Source organism: Telmatherina bonti, assembly GCF_933228915.1.
Source record: "Telmatherina bonti genome assembly, chromosome: 13".
Lineage (NCBI taxonomy): Eukaryota > Metazoa > Chordata > Actinopteri > Atheriniformes > Telmatherinidae > Telmatherina > Telmatherina bonti.
This window is the reverse complement of record NC_136611.1, coordinates 32959794-32984085: the sequence shown is the minus strand read 5'-3', so window position 1 is coordinate 32984085 and position 24292 is coordinate 32959794. Positions and strand designations below refer to the sequence as shown.

Genomic DNA, 24292 nt, shown 5'->3' with positions numbered 1-24292 from the left:
GGAAGCAGTTTTCATTCCAGTTTCTGGTTTCATTTGAAATGTCATTAAGCATGTTCCTGTTTATGTCAAAGATAACCAGTTGCATTAGTTCCCTTCACGTAACAAACCTTTAAACCAGGATACCTGCAGAACCGTTTCCATCATATAAACAGCACCAGTCCAAACTTACCCACAGCACTGCTGGTCTTCCTGTTATCAGGAAAAATGTTTGCTGTCATATAGAAAAAGTTGAATAATTTAGTTGCAAAGTGGTCTCTTGCATGCATTGTGTGACGGTTTGATGCAAGGCATTTGTAGTTATGACTGTAAGTCATCATGTGATCGGTGTGGATGCTAATGTGAACGTAGCCTTACATGAGAAGTATTGATTCTGGTCAGAGCGTTTTCAAAATTCTTTCACACTGTACATAAATTAAGGCAGCAAAGCAGGACTGGGACAACATATGTCTTATTTATGTCCGTACACACAGATGAAGACTTTAAGTTTGATACTGAAAAAAAAATTATGATGCCATGTCAACTCACGGAGGAATAAAAAACCCTTTAACAAAGGCATCAAAGTCACATCCTGACACTGTACTGAAAAAAAAAGAAGAAATTATAAATGTGATTTTTTTGTTTTACATAAAGAATCCAGGAGGAACTGGTTGCAGAAGAAAACAGAAACAGATTATTAATCCTTCATCCAGTTAAAGGGCAACAGTCTAAAAAAAACATTTATCACACTTCCTGCTGTAGCTGTGGTTATTGCCCTCAGTAAAAAGCCTTAAACAAACCCTAAAATTGTTATCAATTCAACAATATTTACATTTATGCCGGCCTAAAAGAGACCTTTAGGATGTGATGGCGTTCTTATTAAGATGAAGCGTGTTGGAGTGCATCCACATGCCACCAGCTAACCGCTACTCAGCACACCTCAGCGCCACCCAGTCTTCTTCCAGTTCATCTGACCTGCATCATGCATGGATCAGGAGACGGCACGCACATCTTGGGATGTGAGGAGGCGGTGAAAAGGAGCAGTCACCCATGGCCACAAATCAAACACTTATCATGCTGGAGAGCCGCGATGTGACGTTAGGCATGGATGGATGACTGACGCAGCCCGGAAACAGGCTTTCACCTCCATCTCTGTCCACAAGCATGCAGCCAGAAAGAGCTTAAAAAAGTCTTTACTTTCTCCTCCTTTCTTTCTATCTTTGTGAAGACAATTATTCTACAGCTGCGTAGCTGCAGAGAGGAGGAGGAAGAGGAGGGGGCATTACGGAGGACATGGCCACCTCAGCAAAAAAAAAAGCCTGAGATTAAGCAATGTTAATGTCACTCATCCTGTCTGACTCTGCTTATTCAGTCCCAACACCAGCAGTTTCGCTTTTACTATTACAGAAAACTTAAAAAACAGCACTTTGCAACAATACTCGATTTAGTTCTCTCAGTAACTCTTCTGCTGCAGTTTTTAAGTGTATCTGCAGCCCAGCAACGCACTGCGGTAGAAGCCCTTGCTTTAAAAATTCAGCTACTTTTTAGATGATTACAGGTAAAGCCAGCAGTGTAGCACGAAGCCACAGCCGGCCTTTTACCTCAGAAGCCTCAGAAGCCTAATTATAATACAATGGTGCAGCTTTAAAGGCTCCAATGTTATTCCACCAACATAAATTACAGTGTCATATAAAGTGTTTAAAAAGGGTTAATTTACTTTAAATTCAAAGCCTGCACCACAAAAGTTTAAAGGATGCAGGTGTTTTTCAGGTGGAGGGAAGGAGAAGACGTAACGGCGGGACATGCTGTTTATTTAGATTTATTCACATAAGAAATATAATCTACCTTTAAGCCCCAAAGCGTAAACAAGTGCAACTCAACAAAGAGTTTAAATCCTTATATCTTCATGTTAGCAAACTGTGTTTTCTCAGCTATGGCGCTAGCAGGACAAGCTAAAGTAACACAAAGAGAGATAAATGCTGCTCAGCTGCTACTTTGTGTGATTCAAGTTCAGTCTTGAAATGTGAGTAAAATGATAAACTAAATATCAAACATATATATATATATGTTATATACTGAATGTTACAGCTTAGAAAGACTTCATAAAGATCTTTGCCACACATCTGCGATCTCTCTACAGGTTAGCTAAGAAAATATGCTTCAGACCAACACATGGAGCACAAACACACGCAGGTACGAAAGCAAAGGCAGCTGAAACCAGCAGCTCAAGAAAAAAATTGCTAAAGCTGGCTCAGCGGCCTCCAATGTGACGCTGTAATGTCATGAAACATGCACGGCTGCATCTGGAGGTGTGGCTACAGCTGACCAGGTGAAAGCAGAACAGATGCTCAGAATGTTCTCGCCGGGAGCATGAAGGCCTTCAGATCTGGTCTACAGTATGTTGAACGCTGAGTTCAAGTCTAAATATCTAAGTAGAAAACAAAGGATTTAACCTGAGTTAATACAACAGTCTGTACGAAATACTAATACACTGATTTCAGGTAAAAATAACCAGATGGCTATAATCATCCTAATATGACTAAAGAGATGCTTCTATATGACGGCATGTAGAGATGCTGGAAACTTAGATTCTAATGTTCTAGTAAGAACTTGTTTATTTACATATAAGCTCTACTTCCATTAGAAATAACTTTCACACCTGATAGGAAACGTAGTTCCATCTTTAAAAGTCTCCATCTTTAAAGAGCGGATAGGCTGGCTGAACGCCAGGCAGGAAAAAACCTTCATCATCCTCCGCCGTTGGAAAGGAGTTCTTTCTCTTCTCTGCTGTCACTCACTTCCAACATCCGCCCTCGTCTCACAAATCTAACACTAGTCAGCATCGTGGACACATTTAGGTTAGGATGATGAGTCACTCACTTCCCCTCCGTTTTCCCGTCCCTTTCTTCATCTTTTCTCTGGCAAACAGTGAAAATGGGTGAAAGGGGTGAAAAGGGGCTCCGCTGCAGGATTCTACACGGCCGCGTCCTGCCGCCTCGGAGGGGCGAATAAAAAGAAAAGAAAAGCAGACCCCGACTCTGCTGCCGCTCCAGCTTTGCCACAGAGCCAGCAGTCGCTGGTCAGGAAGGGAGGGCCACTCGAACCAAACGCCCCCGTCACGGCACACCAATGGGCTCAGACTCGCGATAACCGGCTGACAAGCCAACAGAACACCCAGCAAGGTCACAAGAGGTCGTCGTAATCCAGCAGCTTGGAGTGCTGGCGGCTTTTCCAGAGGCGGAACAGACGGAAGTCAAAGTACATCTCGATCATCTCTTTGCCTGCAGCGGGATGACAAGAAAAGGAGGACGAGGTTACGACGGAGAGCAGTTGTTGGGAAACTTCGGCTCACCTAGCAGCAGCTGGGACGTCGTCCGCCTGCTGGATTTACAGCTTTTATTTTCTTTTATCAAAGGTTTTATCTCATTATGCATGCACAAAGTACACATTTCAACCCCTTCTTCCCACCCTACAAACCCTAAGACTCTGACATACAGTTGTGCTCATATTTATTCATACCCTTTCATTACAGAAGGAATAAAAAACAGCTGCCTGTAAAATAAGATGAAATTGACTAAAATAATAATAAATAAGAAACTTATGAAAATCATTACATTATTTTCTAATTCTGGTTCAATAGAAATTTTTTTTTTTTAAAGAGCAAACAAATAAGATAATTTATTACATATTACATCACTCATAAAGTAATATTTAGTTGAAGAATCCTTTAATGTTTCCGCTCCAGTCAGGTGTTTTCTGTTCCTCTCAGTCAGACTTCTGCACCTGTTGACAGGGATTTTGTCCCAATGTTCAACAGAAAAGTCTCTAATTTGTCCAGGACCAGTTTGTTTGTTTGTTTGTTTTTTTCTTTCTTCAACTCAATTAAATGAAAAACAGTATCTTATATTACTAAATGATGTTTTTGCAAATTTTTATTTATTGTTCCTTTTTTAAGTCTCCAGTTATTTGAGTGACTGTTGTAAATTGAGCCTTTTCTTTAATGGAAGGGGATGAAGACATATGAGCACAACTATAAAACAAATCCTAATGATTTTTATACAGGGAGATTCACACGTAATTCAATTAATTTATATTGAAGGATATGTGCAGAAAAGTAAAGCAAACTAGAATTTGCCTTTGAATTTTGGTTTTAATTTCATTTGTTGCCTGGTATCAGAACAAAATATTATGTTGTTTAGCATTATGAATCAATGCTGTAGAGATTTGCAAACAGATTATATCTACAAAATACCACTGCGAGATATTAATGGAGTGTGATGGTCTCCATCTTACTGCTACTATTATTCTTTTGCAGCTGGTAAACCAGCCAGTAATATCAGTTCTTTACATTGTGATGTATTTGTTGTAGATAAATGATTAGAATAAACATTTGAGGATTTACTTGCAGGAGTGTTTTTGCATGATTGTTGTCACAACACACACAGGTTCAAACCATGTGATAGTCAGCTTGATGCTGATTAAATAGGTGTGGGAAAATCAAATTGAAAAATAAAAAATATGGATGTTTTCCTTTACAATTTTAAAATGGATTTTTTTTGTTTAAAAATATATATTTCTAAAATAAATTAAAATTAATCCACAATAAAATGTTTGTCTTTTGATTGTTTTTATTGTTCTTTTTACTTGGTTTCTTGGCCATTAGGGCAGCAGAATGATGGTCTGGCTACTGGGTTGTTTTTTCCAAACTGAATGAAAATAAAAAATGAAAAATTTATACACTTTTTTTAAGTCTACAAAAATCAGCAATTTCGAATGTATGTGAGAATTGCAAAATTGGAATCGAACAGAATCGGGACAAAGGCATATCATCACAGCCCTATTAAGTAACCTTCAATGCAGCTGTTGATGTTTTAATTCAGTTTAGCAGAGAAGTTATCAGACTTCAACGAGCAAATGTGTTTGTTTAGCAGAGTATCAAAAGACAAAAAGGAAATAAATGCTGTCATATGTCTTCAGCAGTCAGATGACCATACTGGATCGTTCCAGATGATGTGTTTTCAGAAAACCAATATCGATGATGATGATGATGTTAAACTTTGTTGTTAATTCAGTTGTGCCATTCACGTTTGTGTCCTGCTGACTTCTTGGCCATGATCTGATGGTTAGTTAAAATATGATAACAACAGTAATAACAAACAATCTACAGTCATTTAGCCGACTAAAGCGACTCGGCTGTACAGTTTCTTCTTCTTCTACGTTTCTTGTGGTCCTGATAAAGTAGAAGAAGTAGTTGAATGAAAAAAGAAAAACTTTAAAGAGGAATAAAATAACAACAGCGGTGGACATCCACAAGAGGAAAATGAAGCGAAAGCTGCTTCAGAAATGGCTTCTCTATGGAAGATGATGGTCAGTTTCATGAGTTTATCTGCTGGTTTGATGAATCACATCGCTTAGAATTCTGCCTGGTCAGACCCTCCTCGCAATCTGTTTTCATTTCCTCTGATGTGCCTCCAATATTTAAAACGGGCTGAATCCTTGATTGTGTATTAGTTTAAGTTCCCTGAAGCTGCTGTAAGCAGCCATATAAATATAAAGCACAATGACTGAAAAACATTTTCCAGTTTGTTTACTGCAGGAATGACATGGGGTGATTTTCATTAAACTGTGTTTCAGACTGGAGAGGATGCCAGGCTGTGAGTCATGGACACGCTAAACAAATGAGCGTTTTACATATTGTTGATATTTACTAGTGCAGTGAAGACTTTTTTTTATTGGACGCAAAGACCCCAAGGCGAGTTCTCCAACAGAGACTGATGTGAAAAGAGTGAACACATAGATATACACACAAAATCACGCTGATGGAAGCTTATTTAATGACTGTCAGAGTATTGATGAATCGCTGCCATTTCCACCGATTTGCTGACAATAATGTGATTGCGGCACGGGGATCTGGGTCAGAAAGCTGCTGCTTTGGACTTTGTCTTATGGTGTCATCAGTCACGAGGCATTTTCACACCTCACGTTATCTGGAGGAGCTGCATGTGAGGACAGAAATGTTGGCATCGGACCGAGCAGACCTTGTGCAGCTTTCAGATGTTTGCTTTTAAGTCTGGAAAACATCCAAATGAGGCCACGCATGAATAGTCAATCATTTTCTGGAGAACTCACAGCAAGTGAGTGAATTGCTAATGAATGTTGCTGCTTAGTACACTCTACTCCTCCTCCTCCTCTTTCAGCTTTGTCCTTTTCTCCAGAGGTTGTCACAGCCAATCACCTGCTTCCACCTACCAATCTGGTAAAGACTCGCACGTTTTCTTTGGCACGTTTTACGCCGGGTCTCTGTTACGACTGTAATCTATTCAAAATACAAAAGAAAAGGAAAATACACTTTTCACAACAATTTTGAAGTGAATTACGGGAACATTTGTGATTATGGAACTATTTTATGTTTAGATAATACATGTAAGCTAAACTCCAAGAAAACACCTTCTTATGCTTAAAGCAACATTTTTCAGAGTTGGTTTGAACTACTCGTACATGAAAAGTGCTTAATAGATAAGATTTTTAATTTGATTTGAAAGCTGCTTTTTGGTGTCCCCAATGATGTCTTACTGAGCATCCGTTTTGTATCCTGTCTCCTCTCTGAGCTCTCCAGCCAGAAAAGTCATTTTGATATTAACTGTTGTTGTCTTAACTCTATTTTTTCTCTCAATCCAGTAAAATCCTCTTGGATTTCTTTGCAAAAATCTGCTATGGCCAGTGTGTTGATATCCAGTTGCTGGTTGATGTCCAGTCCAGAAACATTTGTTGTTTAGTGGGCTCAGGCTGGCGATGCTGCAAGGCAATGATGGTTCCACAAACTTGCATAATGGACATCCATGTGCCATAAAAATAAGATATAAAGACACACTACAGAACTTTGCCATTTTCCTGTCACCTGCGCCTATCTACGGCTAATTCAGCATCCATCTAGCATCCTACCTGAACTGCTAGCTCTCTCCAGCCAGCAAAAGACGATCTTATGATGACTCTTGTTTTGTCTCTTTCTCTCTTTTAATGTTCTTACGTTTCTTTGCTGAATCAGTGACGTTGCGCTCAAGATGTAAAAGTTGTATAGTGTTGCTTTCTCAGCCTCGGGATGCTGCTGGGCAGCAGCGGCTCTAAAAATGCACATGATAGATGTCACTGTGTCATTGTCTGGAGTCTGGAACACAGTTTTAAGGTCCGAAAGTTACATAATGTGTCTCCAAGATCAGAAAATCTACCTTTTAAGGCCTGGTCTATCATTTGGTAGAGGTAATTTTGCGGTGACTTCGATGAATTTCTTTAAAAAATTGTGGAAATAAACCTGCCTCAGCATCTTTACCAACTGGTTTGGGTATAAAACTCAAACTAAGTCTCATAACATCACTGTTTCAAATTTCAATTGTTTTACTGTTACATTATTATTAGCTTCTTTATAATATCTCAACCATCTGTCATAAAACATTTATTCTGTTTAATTTTGTCCAAAACAAATTAAAAAAACACAGAGAAACACTTTTCTCTGGTCGTTTGGTTAGTGTAAAAGTTAGAGTTAAGACATTTTGTGGTTGTCTGATAGGAAAAGCAGGACCCGGTCTTTGAGTAGTTTGTTTGTATCGTCTGTTCTATACTTGGTGGAGTGCAGCTCTTATAGCCTGAGTTTTGGCTTTCTGGTCCCCATGAAATGACTTATGGAATGCTACTACTGATTCTTTCCAGTTAAATGAAGTTACACCCTGTCATGCTCTGCACACCATTAATAATAGCGGCTGAAGTTCAATATTTAAGAAATTGATTATTTTCTGCAAATTTATTGAATGTCCTCTTATGCAAGAGAACTCACTTGCAATTTTATGGATTGATGGATGGATGGATGGAAGGTTGGCTGGCTGGATGGATGGATGGCTGGCTGGCTGGCTGGCTGGCTGACTGGCTGGCTGGCTGGCTGGCTGGCTGGATGGATGGTAGGTTGGCTGGATGGATGGATGGATGGATGGATGGCTGGCTGGCTGGCTGGCTGGATGGATGGTAGGTTGGCTGGATGGATGGATGGATGGATGGCTGGCTGGGATGGATGGCTGGATGGATGGATGGATGGACGGATGGCTGGCTGGCTGGCTGGCTGGCTGGATGGATGGATGGATGGTGGGTTGGCTGGCTGGCTGGCTGGCTGGATGGATGGATGGATGGATGGTGGGTTGGCTGGCTGGCTGGCTGGCTGGATGGCTGGATGGATGGATGGATGGATGGATGGATGGATGGTGGATTTCAGAGCATGAATGCATCCCATCAAGAGGACTTTACATCACTCTTTATTTCTATAAAGTGGTCCTTGAGAGGTATTCTTTGCTACTGTTGTACAAACTAACTAATCAGACACATTAAAACCTCCTGGACACTTTCAGATGTACTCTTTTTCCTCTGCCTGTATTTTACCTCAAAGAGACAAACACTTCTCAGCAACTCAAGGTGGAGATGAAGCAGAACACAGGGGTCAACATAAGACTTGAGAACACACAACTGCAAAAATAATGTTTTCTTTAAAAAAAAAAAAAAGGCTCATGATCTCAGGAAAATACCTTGTTAATAATTACTAATAAAAAAAGAGGAGCATGCTCCTTTGGTTTTGCAACTTTAAGCATCAATCTGAGAACACTGCTGAGTGCTTCTCAGTTGAACTGGCCTTGTGACCACATGATCTGGCTGAAGTTAATACAGAAGATTTAAACCATGGGTTGATTTAACCGTGGTGTTAATTTATGTAAGTAATATGAAAAAAGATTAAGAAAAGATCTGAGCTAAATTAATTTGAATGGTGGTTTAAGAGACATATTCCCAGCTAACATGAAGAGCAGCATTTAGCTGTTATACTGCAAATGAGTGACAAACTGCCATTAAACTCTCGTCACATGTAGACACTTTTAAATGTAGACGAGTTAAAAACATTTCTTTTCTTATGCACATATGCATGAAATCTGCACAGCAAACTTTAATTAATTTTGCTTTTAATTATTTTGATATAATTTATGATATTATTGGGATTTTTCCCTTTGGGTTGTCTTTTATGCTTTTTTACACCATCTGTAGGGCTTTTAATGTTCCATGTAAAGCACTTTGAATTGTCTTGTACAAGCAAGGTGCAATACAAATAAACCTGCCTTGCCCGTTAACGTGAATACTAAGTCACTTCCAACAATCTTTAGAAACCAACTATATCACCAGCATTTTTGAGTTTTGTCCTCATTAAAGGATTGTTAACCAGAATCTGTCCAAGATGAGCATTGTGAGAGGCAGCGAGTTATGGAGATGCACATTGTGCGTTACTTCGTCTCATGGAGCTACTGGATGGTGTGTTTGCGGACCTCACCTGGCTTTATTTGCCACTGAACCTGAGAATCCCAGTTTTCTAGTCAGAGCTTCTTTGCTCTGCAGCGAACATTCACACTATACAAACCGTGCTACCTGTGGTTGCGCGCCTTAACTGTGCCGGTGTAAATGCACCTTTACAATCGAGAATTCAGAATCCCCCCCCCACCATATTTTCCTATGGATGTTGATCCCATGATGCACTTCGGTCTCATGGAACCTAGCTAACGAGCAACAATCTGCATCTGTAATTTGTTGCTCTCATGTTATCTCACATGTCTCCAGAGGTGAAACTATCTGCAAATGTGCATGCAGTGCTCTCACCCTGCGCCGACAGCTCTAGTGGGGACTTGAATTCAACGGAGGAGGGTCTCATCAGCCTCTTCAGGGTCTGGGTGAGCTGCGGGGAGAAAAACAGACAGAACAAATTGTTCCACGGGCAGTCTGGATTTGTGAAAAGGACAACAAACAAAGCAGCGATGGGATTTAAATGTAAGCAGTTGAATCAGCTTGTTGCATGTGAAGAGGCGAAGAGGTGAGGAGATGGGTCATCGCTGCTGGGTCTGAAATGGGAAAAAAAATGCAATAAAGTCCTGGATGTGCAGCTCACACTGAACATGAGCACCAAACCCACACACACAGCAGCTGGTGACCATTTCAGGGTGTCCCACTCGACCGCACGGAGGGTTTCGGTTAATGACACATTTGGCTTTTAGTTGTTCAGTGTTAGATTTAACCTGTATTCTTTGTTCTGTCTGTTCAGATTGATGATAAAAATCTCACACAGATTTGTTTCCCAATTTTGGCTTATTTAACCTTCAACACACTGCCGGCGCATGAATGCGCTGAAATACAGTAACACAGTTCACTGTTGGTGAACTTGTTGGGCCACATTTAGAAGACGATGACGTGTCTGAAAGGGAATGCTTGAGCTGTTCTTCAACGAAGAGATCTTCGCTCTGTTCGTCCGCAAGACTAACCGGTATGTGGACCAAGTAAAAGATGTAAAGGGGGACAGAGCAGGACGATCACGTCGTGTTGCTCACTTTGAATTTTAAGGTAGAATGCACCCCTGATCTTCACCAGTAAAAAGTGCCAAAGAAAAACTGTAAAATAAAAAATATTTAAAAAATAAATAAATAAATAAATAAAAGGATATAATAAAAACATTTTTTTATGTGTTTGTTATATTTTTTCAATAAATATATACAAAAAACAATGGAAAAGACACTCTGAACATATTTTTCTTTCCTTATTACAACAATAAACCAGAAAGATGTGTGCTTTTGAAACAGGTAGGCATGATTTAGTTTCTGTTTGTGAAAAAAAATGCAGTTTTATGAGGAAAAAACATCATTTTCATGCAGTGCGATGAAGGTTAAAGGGAGGTGGTTCCATTTTAGTAAGCAAATGCCAGATTCCTTCCAGTACCCCCCAACTGGGTCTTTCTGCAAATTAAAACTATGAAATAGTTCAATGCTTTGCAAAAACAATAAAAACAATGAAAACTTAAGGAAAATCATCACACTGTTAAAACGGTGTGTATGAGAGAAACTGAAGGGTTTGTTCACTCCAGAGGCTGCAGGTGTGCACGAAGCCGTATTTCAGCCCCCCCCCATTTGTAGTTCTCTCAGAAATACACAAAAACTCTATAAAATATGTGCTTATGTGTCCTGTCATGGTATGAAAACAAGAATAGTTCCTTCTGCAGTAAAGACAAAGCTGCAGAAATAATCTGAATCTTTGACTGTTGTAAAACCCAGATCAACTTTGGGGACTTCCAAGATGAAAGACTGAGAGTTGTGAAGGAGCTATCAGGCTGCTGTGGGAGGAATGGACGAAGCTGGTCCTGGGGGACAACCAAACTTGACAATAAGATTTTGAGTGAATCAAGTGTGTTGGAGCAGAGAAACATCTAAAAACCCGCAGAACGGCTGCCTTAAGGGACCAGACCTGCTCTGATGGTAACCTGTAATTTGATCTGTTAAACTCTTTTTTGTTTATTTGATTTTGGATAAACAATCTCCAAAAAGCATGACAAGTGTGTACTTTCAGGACTGTACAACCTATCAAATGCTTTGAAACTGTTACGCGGAATAATCACAAACACTGGGTTATAAGTGACTGGTAGAAAAAGGTTTTCTTCACTGTTTTTTCATTTCAACAAACCTAAATTATATAAAATCTAAAAATGATTTTTAACAAATATCATTCACACTGACAGAAACAAAACCTTTGTTTAATAATTTGGAACAGTGTAAAGTTTATTTTATGAACAGCAACATTTATTGTGTTTTTGTTTGTACCTTAAGTCCTTTTCACACATACAATGCTTGACTGGGGTTTATTTATAGCTTAAAGGACCAAAAAGTTATGCTCTTAGCTCATTTAATGAATTACATCATTATATAATCATCTCCCTTCAATCCTCACAAAGAAAACCGGTTTACAGAATACTTGAAGCATCCTTTAGTTTGCTTTTTATTTCAAGAAGCCAAACTTTATTTGAACATTTTAAACTGGTTTATGACTGGTTCTCAGTGACCTGGGTCATACAACGAGACTTAGGTGCTTAGGTTTTCTTTATCAGAAAGGTTTCTTCAGCCGACTGGTGGGGAGTTTCAGGTCAAATTTCAGCTTACATTCACACCGATATGTGAATGTAAGCGGATATGTGTCACCAACCCAACATGTGAGGCCTTTTCACTCAGAGTCAGTGTGAATGGTTGTGAAAGTGCCTGAGGATGAGTGCCAAGGCCATCTCCTCTGTCTGATGTGGCTTTTTCCTGTCTGTCTTTCAGCTCATGCAGCTTTAGGCTTATAGAAGTGATACAACCATCTCTTGTGTATTTGAGTAATATTGTAATATATCATTAATGTGCAAAGCTGATCAGGACTCAGATCATGATGTGGAAAAATCATTTAAATTTGAACCAGCTCCTGCTCCTACTTGAGTTGTGTCACATGGATTGCCACAGCGACATATTGCTCACAGCGACACAGCGCTGCCTCCTGCTTCTGCGCTCAGTGGCTTTGAAAGATGTGCTACAAAGGATAAGCCGGCTGAGCCAGTACCAACAGCATAAAGAAGACAGTCTGTGGAGGGTTCATCACAGCTTCAGCACGACTTCCTACAAAGCTCAAAGACCTCAAAGTGTTTTGGTCACCGAGGTTGTTCAGAAGACCAACGAGGCCTCCAAAGGCTTTGTTTGAGGACCTTTTGAATGTATTTATCATGGAAGTTGATAGAGGGTCGCTCCAGAAATGGGTCAAAACATATAACCTGTTGGCTTTTTAGTTTGTCAAAATTCAGAGCACATCTGCTGTGCAATCCCATTATCGGCTGCAGGTTTCCACAGCACCTCTGTGTATCTGTGCATCAGAAGGCCTGTCATATTTGATGATAGTGCTGCCTTTGGCCCTGTCTGCACTTGTCTACCGCCTCCTCCTCCCTCTTGTTCTGCCTCCTCCTCCATGTCTCTCCTCTCATTCCCCTGAGGACGCCTCCAGTGCCAGCTGGTGCGCCAACACACAAAGAGCCAAGCAGTCAAATGGTTTCAAGAAGGCTATTCAGTGCATCTATCAGTCCAAAGAGGGAAGGGACTGTTGTTGGATTCTCAGTTAAAACTAAAGTAATATTTGGATGCGCTGAGTCAGGCGGGCCTACACTGAAAAGCAAGTCCTCCAATCAAAATGACCAAAAAGGTTGTTAGCACATAACCCAAAATATGACTCATATGTCATGTTCTGCCATCCTGATCGGCTGGCGCTCATCATTGATGATCATCAGACTTATGTCTAGTTGTGTTGCAGCGTTCTACGGATGCCGACCTTCTGCTTCATGCCCCCGGATTACCCACCTTGCCTTGCCCTTGACGGACACCGCTACTTTTCGGATCTTCTGGTTACCGACCCTTGCTTGTCTTTGGATCTCCGAGCCTTGTCTTTGCCTGGACGAGTAATTTGCCCTTCCGTTTACCTCCCATCTGGAGCCTGGTTTCTTCAGCAGACCAGTCACCCGGAGTGATCCTCTGCTCATTCTCCTTCACCAATAAACTGGTCATTTGTCCAGAGCTCCTTGTGTGTGGCTGTAATTACGGATCCTCACAGTAACCCATTACATCATAATGATGTACTCCGTACAGACATCAGGATGGAAGAATGACTCATATGAGTGCTTCCACATCTGAACACAAAGATCGGGTTGAGCTATCTTGACCAGGTTAAACCACCAACAAGTCGCCATTCTAAAGACCAACGAGAAAACAATCATGCACCTTCACATGTAGGGTGAATTTAAATCATCAAATGATTCCAATTATAGCAATAATTAATCAGAGCAAGACAGCTTCCATAAATGGAAAGCGGGAACCTTCTTGCAGTTCTACCCACCACACCACCATGCAGGCTGCTGGTTCCATTTATCTGAATGCAAATATAAGCAGTTTAGGCCACGTTGGCAAGCTGTTTGATTTATCCCAGTGATTGCCATTAATTTACTGGATGCAAGGTGACGAAGCTACTGGTGAAGCTGCAGATGGACCTCAGCCGGGTCAGAATCAGTAAATATGACTGGTCTGCAGACACATAGGACACTGAAAACACTTCTCCCTTCTCAAAGCTTTAAGTAAAAAGGCTGATTGTTTCTTCTTATGAAAGCTTAAACTCCAAACTTTAGAAAGGTTTGAATAGATCAAAAAAGATACCAAAGAAACGTCTGCCTTAAACTTATAATAGATGTCTATGAAGAAAACAGAATAAGGATAATAGATCAATAAAAATCAAATAAAAAAATAAAATAAATAAATAACCTAATCTTACTCCACATTAAAAATCCATTTCATTTGTTAAAAATGCAAGCCTGCAATAAATAGACATCTACAAAAATTAAATGCATGAGATTAGATGAATAATTAAATAAATAAACAGGTTTCAGTCCAATTTTGGTGAAAAGGAAAAAAAAAGTTAATATAACTACAACTAAAAAAAGCATAAAATATTTAAATAAATAAAACAAAACAAAGATTTACTAGGTTCTGATCTGGTTAAAAAAAAAAAACAACAACAAAACCTTCGTATTATAATAGATGGGTACAAAATATAAATGCTACAAAAAGAAATAGATGAGAATGAATGTAAATAAATAAATGAATAACCAGATTCCAATCCAAGGGGTGGGAAGGGAGTTCTGGTGCTTGAGGGCCTTAATCCTGCAGGTTTTCCATGTCTCCCTGCTCCAACACACCTGACTCAAACTGATCAGTCATTGTGCAGAACTTTATAAACTGTTGGATCCATTTAATGGAAGCCAGGTGAGTTAGAACTGGATACATGGAAAACCTGCAGGACATCGGCCCTCGCGGACCGACTTTGGGCGCCGCTGGTCTACATGAACGCAGGTGTTTCAGGCGAGCCATAGAACTGTTGCTGGCTGTCGTATCCACTGACTCGTCGCTGTCATTTTAACACTTCTCTACTACACTCTGAAGTGGATATTTACTTCTACTGCAGTTTTATCACATTTAAGCTCAGAAAGTTTGAAAACAACTATTACATAGTTAATTATTGCTTTTAGTTCATGCACACGCACACACGCAGGGCACGTGTTGCTTTTTCATTAGATATTTAGGAAAATTATCGTTTTATTGATCCATCAGGGCCTTACTCATTTACAGGTTACTCAACAAATAAGCTGCTGACATTGTTCTGACAGATGGTCACTGTTTCTTCCTTTACATAAACAAAAGTATTTCTGCCACAGTTTGGTGCAGAAAAGCAGAAACTAGAGCTTGATCAGCCTGAGGGAAATAATGTTGGATCTTCCAAACTTCCAAGGCATCTTTCCATGTGTGCCCTCCTACGTTAAAACCAAGCTGCAGGTGTCAGTGCTGGAGCGTGAAGGTGTGAGCATCACATGACCTCAGGAGATTCAGAAAGTCAGGGAATGATAACCAGATGGAAGACAGTAGCAATGTTTGGTCGCCATCGATAGTCTTATTCTTACTGCATGCTGCGTCACCCCTCACTCCTTCCCAGAAAATCTGATTTCTGAATGCATCACATCACCGAGACAAAAACATTATGAGAACTGACAGTCGAGATAAAAACAATCGATTGTCTCAGAAATGTGCAGGTGTGAGATGTAAAGGGTCCCGACGAGGGCCGGATTGTTCTAGACATATGACCGAGCGGTTACGTCTCTGAAATGTCAACCCGTGTAGAGAGCAGCTGGCCAGAGGCGCTGCAGACACTACGTACTGCCAGTGGTCTCAGGACAACTGGACCATGACCTGGCTACTGGTAATGTACTGGAACATGCCAGATCCAAATAATACAGCAGGTCTAACAGCATTTTAAAAATCTTCGGTACCTCAGGACACCTTCAGGGGTCAGAAGAAGTCCATTCCTCAACTGTTCATATGTTTTGTCTCGGAGTTGTAGCTCCGCTTCTGTGTATCAGCTGTCCTTGCTCATGGCAGCCAATGACAAATGTTAGAAATGTACTTTTATACATTCTCATCTTCCTGAACCGAGACAGTGTCTGTTTCATGGAAGTTGTTGTGAATGTTTTAGAAGAATGAAACATTTTCTGGCTGAAATCAGGCTTTGACCATCTGCCGTAGAAACGCCGAATCCGTTCACAGAATGAGATTAAACTCAGCTGATGAGAACAAACACGACCTCTAGGTACTGACCTTTTTAGATGGCTGACAGCAGAGCTGATGAGGAGAGCGGAGCACCTTCTGAAGGTAGCTCAGCCAGTCAATCTATTAATAGAGGCTCTCTCCAGCTGAGCCTGCAGGAGCGCACACAGGCAACAGCGGGGGGACAAATTGTTAAATGCAGTGAATAAGCCCTTCCCCGCTCATGCCCCTCCTCATGCATCTCGTACCAAATCACCGCAGAGGAGATGCCAAATGTCACAGTGACTATCACAGTGTGCACTCCTGACTGTGCTTTATACCACAGAGACGCAGGTCTGACTCACGCCAACAACGACTTTTGTTAATGTGCTACACGTTGCAGGGTGAAGCTTCAATATATCATTTTCCACTTAACTCCACCACCTGCTGGTGATTACAATAAAGCAAAGAGAAAAGCATGGCGGAGTTTGCTGGAACATTAGTTTATAAAATTATTACCAGGGAGTAACAGGTGTGTCATATCCCCATTAGGACTGTATTACATGATTCGTCTCTTCAGCACTGCACCTGCATTTGCTTTTAAGATGGGAATCAACAACTGTTTGTCTCAATGAAACAACGCCAGAAACAGAAAACATTAAAGTTGGAGTCATACTATCATGTATAAACTGCATTCACCCCACACCGGGAGAAAAATCGTGAATATTTCACCATTAACTGTCCCAAAAATGTAACTCCTGGCAGTGGTGCTACATGCTAATTCAGTGTTGACCAACCGCATCTCTCTGTAGAATCTGCCTCAAAAAAGACAAAGGAGCTAAACTCAGCAAAGAACAAAGATATAGAGACAGCAAATTCAGACAACAGCTGCAACGGACTGTTAGGAGGAGCAGCTTGTGTTCTTTCCTGCCTCAGGGCGAGACCTAACAGCAGCAAACTCACAAACAGGAGCAGCACTTAACGTGCTTGCAAGGATTTTCTTGACATCAGAAAGCTACAACAAGCAGACCTGTATATGTGCAGCTCTAAATTACACCAGCTCCATGTAGACATACAGCCATACATCATGTTAAACATCACAATGCCACACACTGAGGAGGCTGCTGATGGAGTCACAACTGGGAACGTTTTCAGGTTCTTCATTCGATTAAAAAAAAAGCTCTACACTGATTAAATATATTATATTATTATATATATGTCAATATACGTCATTATTCCAGATATTCTTAATTTTTCTCATATCTCATGATTGAGAAATTAGTGTCTGCATTTCACCCATCTCTAGATGAGCTACAGGGTCCCCCAAAGAGCACATGGGGCCCCCAGAGGCTTTGACTGTTTAGAGCAGAGCAGTGTGGTTTAAATGAAGGCCATGTCCACAGACAGATGGGTTCAGGTGTTTTATTCAGATGGAACGAGCATTTTGGGAGCCCAGAGATACAAACTTTGCACCATTTGCAGCGGATGGTTGGTGGATTGATTCCAAGCTTCCCTTGCCAGCTATACAGTGTCCTTGGGCAAGACCCTGAATCCTGCACTGTCCCTGTGACGGGGTTCTGTGTTGTTCAATGAATACGGCGGCAGTTGTGGCTTCATTAAGGTGCTTTATTGTGCTCCTGTTGACGATCCACCAATGAGCAGCAACATATACAGTGATCAAAATATGTGCAAAATTTACAATACGCACAAATTCTCCCCTGATCACTCATCAAAGGTTTCTCACTACTCACTCTCCACTACGCGTTACTAATCCTGACTCTTCACACAGTCAACTCGGCTCTGAATGAAGGTCTTATGAACACCAAGCTCTGCCCCTAACAGGAATTCCCCCAGCTAACACAAATAACTGGCTTACTAAGTCCCCACAGCAATAAATATGTACAAAAGATCCATGTAAAGTACACATTTGCAAACCTTATAAACATTTCCAACAGTTTATCAAAGAGAACAAAGAACCGGTGATGTCACTGCCGCATTGCGACATGCACCGTCTATATAAATGCAGTAAAACCATTGACTTGGTTATCTCTAACCCCCCAGCGGACATGGAATACACCCAGGTAGGTATCCCTCCCATAACCTGCTCCCAGTATTGGCAGCGAAACCACTAGGTGTACACCGCTAATAGTTATTCTAACAGCCAGGTGGACTGTCCGTAAAGTGGTTGCTACGTAGGACTGCGGGTGTGTTCCTGGGGATATGACGGTCTGTGACTGTCAGGTAGGTGGGTCTGGGTGAGGCCTGGGTGTTGGTCGGCGGGGTGTGTGACAAGGTGGCTTTGTCCCACTCCCCCGGTGTGCCTATCGAGGTATGAGTGTATGTTAGACTGTATGTAAAGTGCTTTGAGTGTTCGACATGACGGGAAAAGCGCGATATAAATAAGATTCCATTTACGATCTATTTCCTTCATTTCACAGTGCAGATTATTCATCCTTTTTTTTTTTAATGAAAGAAATTAATAAAAAAGTAAAAGAAAGTAAGGCTATATGTTGGTAATTACCTTACTGGGGTTTTATCAGAGCAAATGAGTTGGCCAGGATGTATCAGAAGCAGCTAATGAAGCACAAACCAAACATCAATTCAAAGGGGGTGATTGGGGGATCCATAGCTTCATAGGGGATCCAAGGGGGTGTCTCAGGGAAAATAGGTTGGGAACAGCTGATCTAAAGACCAGTAAGCTGCCATGTTTTGGCACTTGGGGAGCAGTCTGGGTTTAAGTGCGTTGGTGAAGGTCCCAGAGTGGTTCCTTTGCCTACCTGGGTCAAGTCCCCAACAGGAAGTCTTGCAATCCTTAAGGTTGTGGCATCAACTGCATCAAGTGACACACACAACCCCCCAGTTTAGCTGGTGAAAGCAGTCTGTTTGCTGCGCATGATGGCTGAAAGATATCCTTACAATATTTATAACGAAAACGAGATAGACTGGTCTATGAACAATCTGGGCCACGATCAGACCCAAACAGAGGGCTGCGGTTTGTTTACACCAAACACAAGTAGCAACAATGCATTAAAAACACTAGAATGTCTACTTATAGGGTCTTAATCACCGTCATGGACGAATAATTTATCAACCGTTCATTCACCACGACATTTAATACTCTGCTTAATTAGTCACCGTTATGCACACACAGACTCTTATACGGGTGCAACTTCATTCATGCCTGGACAACTGACAACATATTTATCTCCTTACAGGCAACACATCCTGCGCTGTCAGGCTTTTGTTAATTTCAATGTTGCCACGGTACGTGCTGAGCTCTCTCTGCCCCCCTCCCCCCAGCCTGAAATTTGTTCTAGAGATCTCAATCTATCTGGTTTGATCCAACAGGAGCTTTTTAACCCTCTGGGGACCCAGGGTATTTTAGAGAAATAAACCTCGCCTGAATTTTTTTTTAGTTTAAATGCTAATAAACACCACCTTTCAATGCCCCATAATGTCCTATTCCTTTTTTTTAAAATTATTATTATTTGGAATTGAAATATCATAAACTGCTATGTAAATGAGGCTCCTTTGCTTATTATAATTATAAAGTATTATAATTTCTAAGCATGACTAAAGGTACTGAAGGGGACTGAAGCACTGCAGCTTTCCGAAATCACTGTCAGCTGCACACACTGTATCTGTTACCAAGTTATACATCTGTTACGACGCCGTCGTGTCATATATGTTGAAATAAACTACTTGAGTAATGCAAATGTTTGTTTGAGCAATTATGCATGGTACGCGTGCATAAAAGCTGTACTTTTCACAATTTATTGGCCTTGTAAATACAGAAGGCAGCTATCCGACTGCTAATGACACCGATGCAGAGTGATTGACACTGTTTGGAGGCGTTTCCTGAGGCATCATCGGCTCTGATTGGACAAACACGTGTCATGTGCCAAAGACAAAGGCTCTGATTGGAACACCTATTTTGACACAACACTGTATCCCTTATGAATGGGCTACAGTGATGCCAGAAATACCGTCTGAAAGCCCGGAGTCTTCCAATAAAGAGGGAGAAAAAAATAAGTTTCTATCTTTTATGGTTCGAAAGCTATGCTAGATTAAACAACACGGTCCCTGGCATCGCCGACGATGCCTGCGTCCACAGAGTGTTAAAGGCACACTGGGAACTATAACACTGAAGTCTTGTTCCTACTTTTAGTAACTTTTAAATCCACTTTGTCTGGTCGACTGAATGATAGGGTCATCCTGCAGTCATACTCGCCATTTAAGGTAACCTTCATAGGTAACCTTCATAAGGAGGTCCAAGGATTTGGGTCACCGCTGTGACAAAGCGTCAGTAAAGTGTCAGTAAAGGAGGGGTGGGGGTGGGGAAGCCTAGTGGCAACAGATGTAGGCTTGAGTCGAGACCCACCCGGGTTCGAGTCCCCAGTGTGCCAGCAGAAGCGAACCAAAGTGGGTCCTTAAACAAGGTCCTTAACCCTTCCCGACTGCACCCATAGTGCTGAAACATGGCATCCCACTGCTCCCAGTACAGAGGGTCAAATTCAAAGTTGTATTTCCCAATTAGCACGAACAAAGTAATCATTACTATTATCTAAAAAAATGAACTTGTCCCTTCCACAGATGAATCTCTTTACATAACGTGTTTAATACGAAAGCTCTAGTTTTTCACATCGGCATTAGGTACTATCGGAACGCTTTTATGAATACTGAGTCCTAGCACACATATTTAGTACTGAACCCATACACACTGCGGGTATTCATGCTAAATCTACTGTTTTCTCCTATAAATTCTGTAGAATCTTTTTGCTGCAGTAAATGTCTCGCACTACAAGCCGACACCCCTAACTCACCGAATGTGGAGCCAGGATAAAGGTGATTATTTCTTGGCTATGCTCTCTGATAATCTTGGCTTTCCTCCCATCTCTGCGCTGCACTTCAAGCATTAAGGTCAAGAGGAATATGTGCATGTGATATGCATTAAATGACATCTACTCTTTATCTTCTTTTATTCTTGCAATTTTTCACAATAATTAGTAGTGCAGCGTCTTTCAAAGAGGCAGCATGTGATAATATGAATAATTCAGTAAGACGGCTTGTTTCAGGTGCATATAGGCTGTATGTGGCCATGTCTGCATATAGCGTGTGTCAGTCTCTGTGGAGGTGGAAAGGTTGTGGCAAGAGTAAGACAGGAGTGTGAAAGTACATGTGTGAGCAAGTAATTTAAGGGACAGCAAGTAGGTCTGCATGTGTGCTGCTTAATTGAGTGGGTGTCAAGGAGTCTATTTTTTTTCCACCACTTGGAAACGCTGTGCGTCTTTGTTGTCCCATCCACCTCTTCGTCCCTCCACCTGCCATGCTGTGCTGTGTTGCAGCATGACAGCAGGATCAGAGCTGCAGCCAAGAAGCAGAAGGAGCTTCTTTTGTTGGAAGCCATACACCTGTCTCTTTTGTTTATTAATTAGTTTAGTTTTAGACTTTAAAAACACACAAAAATTGTTGCATTCTCAATGTTTTACCATTTGTGGTGAGAAGATTACTCTGCAAACTCTGCAATGTCAAGAGACACAGCAAACTATGCTGTCTAAATGATTTATTTGCATGTGGTCACCGAGAGCATTTGGTTCTGTGTGTGTGTGTGTGTGTGTGTGTGTGTGTGTGTGCGCGTACATATTTGTGATAAGGAATAAGAATGCCACACATGCATGCAGAAACATCAATGTTTGATGAGGGAAGGCAGTCTGGTTTGTCCTTGAGGCTGCTTACAAACCTTTTCGCCGTTAGCGCTCCCCAGCACGTAGCAGCCCATGATGTGGATGAGGTTAGGCTCCGGGTTCAGCTTACTCATCAGCTTGCCGAGTCGCCGCCAAAACCTGTTCACAGATTACAGATAAAAAGTGAAGGCCTTCCAGCACATATGGTAAAGACAGGGAGGTGGTCACCATGCATGGCTCCAATAGTCCCATTCATAAATGTACTTCAGTTTACAGTCATTTCTGACATATTCAGATTGGCTGGTTTGATACTGCGTGCAACGCTACAGCGGGCTTTCTGTAAAGCTAGCTTGATTAGCTAGCTTTCTGCATAGCTAGCTTGATTAGCTAGCTTTCTGCATAGCTAGCTTGATTAGCTAGCTTTCTGCATAGCTAGCTTGATTAGCTAGCTTTCTCAGCGCAGCTGATTATTGGTGAAGTGAAACACAGTCTTAAGGGTGAAATAAGTTCCACTTGCACAACTCGGACAGCTTCAACAGCTTTTCTCCTCAGTCAGAAGCAGAGTCATGAAAGCAGAAGACATCTTTGTGCTCCCCCCATATGTGATGCCATTAAAATCTGACACAGCTCATCTGTAAACTTTGGTACTAAAACGTAGCACTATCAGACTAAAATGATTAACACTGTATTGTCCTGGGTTTTATTACAAAGTTTCAAGAACATCTAAGATTACACATGAGAACAAAGTAGGAAACTGGATAATTAGGCATAAATAAGTTCCAGGTGATCCTATTTCCTAGTGGAGTATCCCATTATGTTGAAGTAAGACTTACTGGACCATGTCCTCCTCCTTCTCCACCTTGGCAAAGGTGGCCACTTTATTCTTCAGCAGATACAGATGTCCTGGACCACCCTGAGGACAAGCAGCATTGTGAAATTTATTCACACCGTGAGTGTAATAAACTTATGCTTGTTTAAACCTTTTGCAGGAGAAAAATTAATGTTTTAAAACTTATTTTAAAAAATTTGACTTAAAGCTCGAAAGATTATTTAATTTAACAATATATATATATATATATATATATATATATATATATAATATATATATATATATATATATATATATATATATATATATATATATATATATATATATATATATATATATAAGTTAATATTTGAAAATAATTGCCTTGATTAGTTGTATATATATATATATATATATATATATATATATATATATATATATATATATATATATATATATATATATACATATATATATATATACATATATATATATATACATATATATATATAATATATATATATATATATATTATATATATTATATATATATTTGAAAATAATTGCCTTGATTAGTTGTATATATATATATATATATATATATATACATATAATATATATATACATATATATATATATATATATATATATATATATATATATATATATATATATATATATATATATATATATATATATATATATATATATATATATATATACCATGCAGGGGATTAATTATGTTAAAAAGTTTATGTTTGTCTAAATTATTCTCTGCATATACTTAAGTTAATTTGTATCTAAATGTATACATATTTTTTTCAAATCTATTTGCTGTGTGTTCTCACATCCATGTCCCTTTATATCACTTCATATAATTCCTGTTTCTCCAAAAGACTCAAGTCTCTCCAGTCAGCTGGTGACAGAACCAGGATTAAGGCCTAAAAGTCATTAAAACATAAGAGAAAATCTATATAAAATGTGTAGGCTTGAGTTTGCCTGAGAAGGTTCTGAATATCGACTTTCTAAATAATAACTGTGTAACTTATCTCATGATCATTTTGGGGAACTGCTTTATTTTAGCCATGATAACAAACCATCTCTTGTTCAAGAAACTGAATTATCTCTGTGTATATGACAATGAATGCTCACATTGAATCCTTTTGTAAGAGATTTCCTGCTAATATATTAATCATGCAAAATAACTTTTACCTTTTAAATGTGAAAGCAACATGATACCTGATAAGTGCTGCCATGGAAATCTAACTCGGAATTCATTGAAACAGCTCTGGGAACGTGAGAGAAGATAATTGATATGATAACATAAATAGTGGTCCTATAATGAAGCACGGCAGTGGAAGCTTCATGATGGGGGCTTTCTGCTCAGCAGCAAGGAAGACTGGTGAAAACTTTTAGAGAATTTTGCAAAATTTTGTCATTTTATAAACATGCTTTAACTGGAGGCTGATGGGAGAAATGTAAATTTAATCTATCCCAAGTTACAAAGCAATAAAATTAGCATAAAGTCTTGACTTGGTTTCCTGTTAATACAATGTCAACGTTTTCCTTAACTGAACATTATAATTATATTAATACTATAAACTGTTTGCCTCGTAAAAGCAGATGTCTTCAGCAGCCAGCAAGTTTACTTCTTCTACATGTAATTTCATTATATTGAACATGTTCAGACCAATATAAACAGATCTTTGCACTCATGATTTTGTTCATTGCTAATAAATTAAGAGTTCTAAACTTCATTAATAATTGTTTTTTAAGGGTTAAACCTAAATAATCATGCAGCCAATAATTTTTCTATAAGAAAACTTACTTTAACTGGAGCATATTGTTGGA

At 39.9% G+C, this 24292-nt stretch overlaps 1 protein-coding gene across 1 annotated transcript in view; it reads right to left on the bottom strand.

The window, feature by feature from the left end:
• Positions 1 to 3117: 3117 nt before the first annotated feature.
• nsmfb (NMDA receptor synaptonuclear signaling and neuronal migration factor b) overlaps positions 3118 to 24292 on the bottom strand; it is a 60944-nt gene continuing 39769 nt past the window's right edge. Inside the window, exons 12-15 of the mRNA XM_079251782.1 lie at positions 22468 to 22547; positions 21691 to 21793; positions 9652 to 9727; positions 3118 to 3257 (exon numbers count right to left, since the gene is read on the bottom strand). Of these exons, the coding sequence (XP_079107908.1) occupies positions 3160 to 3257; positions 9652 to 9727; positions 21691 to 21793; positions 22468 to 22547 (357 nt within the window). The 3' untranslated portion in view covers positions 3118 to 3159. The remainder of the gene's footprint in view (positions 3258 to 9651; positions 9728 to 21690; positions 21794 to 22467; positions 22548 to 24292) is intronic.